The following is an 8,040-nucleotide window of genomic DNA, read 5'->3' as shown; positions in this document are numbered from 1 at the left end:
CTTACAAATTTTAGCATCAAACTGACTTTTATTGCCAAGTTCAGACACCTGTGATGTAATTGACTCTTTTATGGAGGTGTACTTTCTACTTTGTGCAGCGTGGACTTCGTTGCTTCGAAGCATGCACGGACACGCACGAGGCGATCGGGAACGAGTGTTGCTTACTACTACTCTCAACTACGAGTAGCATCGAGACAGTTGATTAGTACTAGTACTGCTTTTTGTATATTCAGAAACAGATCACAGGTACGTAGTCGTATGCCATTCCATCCACACAAGAAACGAAAGCCATTTTCCAGTTTGCATTGACGTGTAACAAACAATACAGAGGGGTCGCTCTCCCGGGGGCCTCCTTTTGGCCCTTTGCCGCGATCCATTGATTATTCGGCCTAGCTGCCAGCCTGCTTTCAGGCGGGCAGCCTATCTTACACCCCAATCAGGGCCTGTCAGTCTGCTGTCTTCTTCTCTCCTCCTGCTATACTAGTATAGGTGTTGCCAAAAACAATGAAAATCTCAAGGAAAAAAGGATAAAAAACGGTTGGTTTTACAGTTGGGCGCCACTTCTTTGTGGCGCCGGATCTCCCTAGCTGAGAATGCCTACGTCTGTGTGTGTTTTCAAGAGCGGGATTTTTCTTGGTCTCGTCTCGCCCGGCCGTCATGGTCCTGGCTCAAGAATCTGTACAGAGGACTTTTGACGGCCCGTGCTCTCTCCGATCGGCCTCCGCCAGCGCGCTGCCGCTCCCGCCGCGGCGCCCACGGCTGCAAGTGTCCCCTCCGACGGCGACCGCCGCGGACGCGGACGGAGCCGGTCCAGCTCGCTCGCATGTGCCACGGCGTCGCCTCTATCGTGCCGTTGATTTTCCTTTGGGAACGAGGAGGAGTCAGGCTTTGTTCTTGTCCTTGCGGGTGAAGGTCATGGGGAGGCCGTTGATGGGGAGGGCGAAGGGGCCGAACTGGACGCCGCTCTCGGACTTGGAGGTGGACCATCTGTACTTGGTGGCGAGGTGGTGGCAGAGGACGAGCATCTCCAGCCTGGCCAGCTCGTTGCCGGGGCACGAGTGGGTCCCGTTCCCGAACGGCATGAACGTGTTGGGCTTGGGGGCCACCTGCAGTCACGAACCAAGACGTATAATAATCAGATAACGATCAATCGAAATCGAAGAAGAGACTCGTCAAACAGAGGGCTGTGAATGATGATGCTGACCTCGAATCGTGAAGGGTCGAACTTTTCGGGGGAGGGGAAGTGGTCGGGGTTGTGGTGGATGTTCCGGAACAGGGGAAGCACTTTCCAGCCCTTGGGAATCAGGTACCCTGCACGCACAGAGGAGAGCAAGTCGAGGTGAGTTGCGAGTTTCCCTTGAGTTAGGAGCGCGTCCTTTCCGAGCCAGTTCATGCGCAGGCAGGCAGGCGGGCAGGCAGCGCACTGCTGTGCTCCGAGAAGGACAGCGGAGCACAGCACTGCGCTGCCTCAAACGACCAAAGCGATTGATGCCTCTGCTCTGCTCACCTTGGTACTCCACGTCCTCCACGGCCTCCCTGAAGGTGAAGGAGAGGATGGACGCCACCCGCATCGTCTCCTGGATCACCCGGCCCGTCAACCGCATCCGCCGCGTGTCGGCCCACGACAGCGCCTCGCCGGACAACGCCTTCTCCCTCGCGATCTCGGCGTGCTCTTCCTGTTGATTGTATGATGAACGGGTCAGTCGCTGCTTTTCGATCGGGTGCCTAGCGGGTCAGCTGGGTTCATGAAATGACGGCGACTTACGGTGACGGCTTTGAGGACGGCGGGGTTGTCGCCGAGGAACTTGACCATCCACGTGAGCACGCTGGCGGTGGTGTCGCGCGCGGCGAAGATGACGCCGATGGCGTTGTCGGCGATCTGGTCGTCGGTGAGCGCCTCGCGGCCGTCCATGAAGGAGCCCAGGAGGTCGCTCCCGCGCTCGCGCTCGCGCCGGGCCGAGATGATGTGGGCCACAATGGCGCCCAGCCGCTTCCGGGCCTTCATGGCCTTGTGGAACAGCGTGCCCGGCAGGTTCACCGGCATCGAGTTGTACCCCTTCTCCAGCGTCAGGTAGCACTGCTTCAGCTCCTCGATGTACTGCATCTCCTCCTCCCCGAAGATGGACAGCAATGCCACATTCAGAGCGTACTGCGCCATAACACCAACACAACGATCAGCCTCGAGCTCCAATCATTTAGCACTAGAGCAGAGCAGAGGAAAGCAGAGCAAGTGGCGGGGAATGGAAGAGGAGGAAGAAGAAGAAGCACTCACAGTCTTCATCTCCTGGAAGGTGTTGACTTGCAGGTCTTCCCAGGAGCCGAGGGAGCGGAGGGCGATAGCCTCGATGGCGGGGACGGAGCCGCGGATGGCCTCGGGGGAGAAGGCGCGGGAGACGAGACGGCGGAGGTGGGCGTGGTAGTCCCCCTGCTGGAAGAAGATGGCCTGGGGGCCCAGCATCCGCTCCTTGCTGGCCGGGAAGGTAGGCTTGAAGAGGTGCGCCTGAGTGACGAGCACGAACTTGGCGGCCTCGGGGCTGGACACCATGACGCAGGGGCACCCGAGGATGTGCGTCTTGAAGATGGGCCCGTACTTGTTGCGCTTCCTGGCGAAGAAGACGTTGGGGTTCTTGGAGGAGTAGAGCTGCGTGGTCTCGCCCACGTACGGCCACCCCATGGACCCCGGCGGCAGCGGCAGGCTGCTGCTGCCGCCCTTCTTGCCGCCGCCGCCGCCCGACGACGACCTCCCGCCGGCGCCCTTCTTCCTGGCGCGGACGGCGCACGCGAGGACGAGCGGCACGAGCAAGCAGAGGAAGAGAACGAAAGCAGCCATGTCAACGAAAGGCTTTCGTCGGTTCCGTCAGCTGCAAAGGATAGGAGCCCCGAAGGAGTCGGAGGAGGAAGACGAGGGGGGGAGAGGAGAGGAGATGGGTGGTGGTGGTGGTGGCTGGGTGTGGAGGGAAATGCGAGGGGCGTGGCAGGTATTTATAGATTGGCGGTGAGGGGAATGCGAGCCGCAGCGAGCGTCGCTGGTCTCCGGCACTGCCCTCGGCCTGGCCTGGCGCCCCCCTAAAAATCTTAACCACGCGCTGCCTGCCTGCCACTGCTGCGTGTGAGGCTCACACCGAATTATTGCACAGTTTAATCGGGCAAGAGCTGGACGGAGCGAGCCTAATCTAATCAATCAATTAGCCAATCCACGGAGCAGCAGGAAGGAGCAGTCCCGTCCGGCTTTCCAGCGCGCCAGACGGAGATCGAAGCCCCAACAGCTCACCCCTCTCCCTTTCGCCCCTCCCTCCTCTATGCTCCCATAATCCTGCTGTGTTTTGGCCGCACGCTTGCTTGAGTAGTTACTTATTGTACTACACAGTGCTCTTCTCTGATAATATCCCAGCCCCGTCCTCCTTACCTGGCCACTTCATCGTCACGTAGACGTCGCAGCAGCTCAGCTGGCCCCGAGATATTTCTATTGGCCTGCGTATATCTACTGACAGCGCCGCTTCTTTTTACGCTTTCTAACGTGAGTCATTCTCTACGCGATTCTTGTGGTAAACACTAAACACTGACCGGTTAAAGCAGCCTTTTGCCTCGAAATGCATGCGGAAAACGCTTGATTTGTTCCACGGTCGGAATGACAGGTGTTGAACTCACCCTTTGGTCCGTCGTCAGGGAAATGGTCGCGAGCATGCACGCACCTTCCCGTCTTTAGGCCTGTTTTGGTTCATAGAATAGGATTATCATAGGAATAAGAATTTTGTAGGAAATGAGATGGCATGTATCTCAGATCTTATGAATAGAAATAGGAAACGAGATGTCATTTGGTTGACACCAAAAAGAACTTTTCCATTGAATCTAGGCTTATTTTTATTTTCTTATGAAATGTGGAGGATAGGAATCAATCATATGTAGGAATTGGAATCTATTCCTATAAACCAAAGGGCTCTAAAGAAAAAAAATCTTATAAGAATCCTATCCTTTAAAATTCCTCCAAACCAAAGAAGGCCTTAGCTTTTTGTTTTTTGATTGACGAGATAAAATGTCTTTTTTATTTTTATTTTTCGAACCTCCTTTCGGAATTGGCGTTCAAGCAAAAATAATGGCCCGCTACGAGTAGTAGTAGGTTAGCATCCCGATCAGAGATTCAAAGAGCATGTGCGGTCAGATGGGTTGACCCTTGCACGGGACAGCTGTGAGGGCGCAGTTCGATCGGCCCGATTTTGTGCAGCGTTGTGAGACCGTTTTTCTCCCTCCTTTTTCTTTATTCTTGACTTGGCCCCGTGTCAATCTCTTTGATTCTGAATAATACTACCGTGGGAATGCATGCCGGGGAGTAGTATAATGTAGTGGTCTAATGTGGAAATTGCTACTATAGCTAATATCTCTCTCACTTTCTTTCTTTCATTGCCACGTGGTAGCAGAAGGTACCCCTCTTCTTCCTACGTACGTACTCTTTTTCCTGTTCTCCTCGCGACTCATGGGAGCGATTCAAGGGACAAGTGTCGGGTCACCATTGTTTGTGTCATTGTTAATCATCCTAGTACATATCTTCTTTCCTACGATTATTGGTTAAATGGTTGTATTGTATTGTCAGAAGGAGGATATACCAAAACACTGATAGGCGTCTAGGGCAAACTATCACCATTCAAAATCTTATGTCAGACATATCTAGCATTTCCTCCTCTGCACTTGGCGGCAAACTCTCCCCTCCATGTTTCACCCATGAGCCCATGGATTCGCCTTCTTTTTGTCTGCCGCTCCGATGGCTAGTGGTGGGGAGGGGAATTTCATTGCCTCCACTCTGGGGCTTTTTTAGTCTTCGCAGATGCGGTGCTTGGGCGGATGGCGGCGTTTCCTCTTTCCGTTTGTCTTCTGGGCTTTGATCTTCCTCAAGTTCATCCATCTGGATATAGTCTACGGTGAGGTTAGAATTTCTTGTCTTGTGGTGAGATTTGGTGTAGGTGCTTCAGATATATTCAAGAGTTCAATGGCGACGACTGCGGCACCAAGGCGTTGGTCCTTAGGGGCACGTGCACGAAGACTTCCCAGCTATCATCACTAAGATAAAGCCGGCTCTGATAGAGGAGCGACGACAACGACGTGTCGATGGCCCGTTCTGGTGGCGGTAGCGGCCGCTCGATAGTCTAAGAAATCTCGATGTAAATTTTATTATGTCTGAGGTGTTTTGTACTTCGGGTGAATTTTTATCATAGAATTGGATCCTTTTCACACATAAAAAGGAGGAGTATATTAGAAAAAGAATAACAATGTAAATACACATGACTTATGAACAGCCAGCAGTATAAACGTATACTCAACTTATTTTTCTTAAGTCATTGCTGAGGCCATGCCCATGCCCATGCACGGCCTTCTAGATGTTGCACGCCCCATGCTCCGTCCATGGAGATGGCGTACGAGTAAGTTGCTTAGCTCTCCTGTCGACGGAAGTTTTTCTAAGGCAGAAAGGAAGCTGTTTAGTTCAATTATGACGGCATTATTATCTGCTCGCCCGCCCAAGCTACCCAACGGGGCTACATGCTTCACGTCAGAGAGCAAATGAAACTTGGCCTTTTGGAGCATGCTGCCGAGAAATATGGCATATAAAAATGGGCCGTTTGATTTGATAAGATATTTGCAGCAGGGAAAGGGCGATTCCGTGGGTTCTCTACGCATTATGGCATGTGTTCTCCCACCACGCGCATGCACATACGATCCATCTTTACAGCTAAAATAGTTTATCTGGCGAGAATGTGTGGCGTGGTTAGCGAGCTAGCCCCATGGTCGTAGGAGCCGCCCAAATCTGGTAGTAGAAGCACCAAAATCGGTGCAGTGCCGAGCGCTCGATTCGGATAGATTCTTGGGGGCCCAAAGGGGCCGTGGTAGTATCCCAGTTGCATATGCCATGCCAGGCATGTTAGGATATGCACGGCGGCAGACGGGTCTGGAAGACCGATACTTGTGGCGTGATGGGCACAACCACGAGAGACCGATGTTTGCGTAGGGACGTAGGAGGTAGGACGGTACGTAGGAGGGCGGCACACCGCCGGCCGGGGGCACGCGTACGTTGCCGATGGCGGCACGTACTCGTACGTAGACCGTCGGGCCACATGCATGCATCGTCTCGGTCGGTGCGCGAGCTAGCTACGCGAATTTTGCGTCAAAGGCTTAGCCAGAGCCCAGAGCGGCCTTCCGTCGTGCGCATTTTGCGTTGTGCCGCTGACGGTCGGCCGGAGCTAGCCACCCTGCAAACCAAGTACCCAACCAACCACGGCTCGGGACCGGCTCGACGTTCATTGTCCGCATGCCACCGGCCGGCCCCATGCATGGAGAGTTGATCATGAGCGGCTCCTCGGCCCGGCCTACGGTCGCGGGACACCTGTGCTGTGTGCTGCGTTTGTCTCTCATGAAACGGGCAGGCTAGCGGGCGTCGGTGTTGGCCTTGGATCGTGCTTGATGTCCGTACCGTACACCTGACCGAGTTTGGATGGACGCAGACCGCAACGGCACAGCTGCCTCGTCTGCGTGGGCCGTGGAGGCAGACACCAATCACCATGTTGCTGCTAGCTAGGGATGGGTGAAAATATCAGCGCCCACGCACGATCGAGCTGAGCGCCCAGAGAAGGGGTCGTCGTTGCGGCGCCGCGGGCCACGTTACAGCCGCCGCAGGACATACGTGTCTCGAATGATTGCACGCCGGCCGGGACCGGGAGCCGCGGTTGCTCACGTACCCCTACGTGTACGTGCGTGCCTATCCCACCGATCGCCGACTTGATTTCCGGCGGCCGGGCGATCGCGCGCATGTGCATGCGATATATGCTCGGCGGCGGCAGGTGCATGCACGCCGTCGCAGGGCATTCGGCGGCCGGTACGTACGCCCACGCTCTCCCCGCTCGCCTGGGGCTCGTCGTCGCTGGTTCTGACAGCACCTCCTCGGTCGATGGGATCCGGACGTTGAAATGTCCGCGCACCGGACTCGCAGCCCCGGCGGCCGTTGCGACGTCGTGCGTGTCCAGCGGGACGCCAATCAATTGACTATAGTCCGATCAATCAAGGCGGCCGGCCGGCACGCGTGGCAGCGCCACCCGGCCAGGTTTTACCCTGCGGCCGCCGGCGGAGGGAAGCGCACGGCACTGCATGTGCCGGTGCATAGCGTCCGACGATGAGCGGATCGACGACTCCGCGCGCCTGTATGCCCGACGTGGCGGCAGCGCGCACGCTGTGGCCAACCACGCACGAGCCCGTGAGTGAGTGGAATTGATAGCGGATCCATCAGCAATGAGCGCATGCATATGCGTGCGAAAGATCTCCAGATGGCCACGTCCATGGATCGCTCAACCTGCTGCTGTGGCCGGAGACGCAAAAAATAGGATATCGATCGCATGAATTAGGAAAAAGAAAATGATAGCCACCACCTACTTTTCACGGTTCGCACTGGTTTGTTTTTGTTCTCGGTTTTGCAGCGCCTCCGAGATCCCAGAGATTAGAATATATATAGAGGAACAAAGAAAAGGGACTATATGTGGTGCGGTGTCAATTCTTAGGATATCGCAAAAATACCTTTGGATGGTTCACATCAAAGAAACGCATGAACTGGGTGGTGGTAGAGTGAATAGAGAGTGATTGCATGGTACCATTTCTCAAAAGAAAATAATAGTATAAGGGAGAACCAATTCATCATCTCATGGTCAGCGGATCTGTTCTTGTGCCATGAGTCCACCAAAAGATCAAACCTTAGTTGTGCATGTGCACATGTGCATCTACCGAGTGCCCGATATTGATAGAGAAATAATAATGAGGTAACCTCAAGTCGGTTTTCTTAGAAAACTCGGTGCACATACATGAAGTAAACGTCCTCGGACCTATGATGCAAAATGTTAGTTATGTGGAACATCTTCTGACCGAAACCCTCCAAAAAAAACCATATAAAACCCTACAATTAAAACAAAAATGCTAAAATGTACATGGATTTAGGTGTTTGATTCTGTTCACCGTGTCATATTTTTGTTCTATTGTGACAGTGTTGTGTCACATTTATACATGTCGTAT

At 54.2% G+C, this 8,040-nt stretch overlaps 1 protein-coding gene across 1 annotated transcript; it reads right to left on the bottom strand.

The window, feature by feature from the left end:
• Positions 1 to 277: 277 nt before the first annotated feature.
• On the bottom strand, positions 278 to 2,962 carry LOC123128115 (abscisic acid 8'-hydroxylase 1). Its single transcript, XM_044548045.1, has 5 exons — positions 2,273 to 2,962; positions 1,766 to 2,149; positions 1,508 to 1,676; positions 1,205 to 1,311; positions 278 to 1,106 (listed from the first exon to the last, which is right to left on the bottom strand). The coding sequence occupies exons 1-5, from the start codon at positions 2,828 to 2,830 to the stop codon at positions 882 to 884; spliced, it is 1,443 nt and encodes a 480-aa protein (XP_044403980.1). The 5' UTR covers positions 2,831 to 2,962; the 3' UTR covers positions 278 to 881.
• Positions 2,963 to 8,040: the final 5,078 nt, after the last annotated feature.

This window comes from Triticum aestivum, chromosome 6A, assembly GCF_018294505.1.
Source record: "Triticum aestivum cultivar Chinese Spring chromosome 6A, IWGSC CS RefSeq v2.1, whole genome shotgun sequence".
Lineage (NCBI taxonomy): Eukaryota > Viridiplantae > Streptophyta > Magnoliopsida > Poales > Poaceae > Triticum > Triticum aestivum.
The sequence above is the reverse complement of the archived record's forward strand: the minus strand, read 5'-3'. Positions and strand labels throughout refer to the sequence as shown.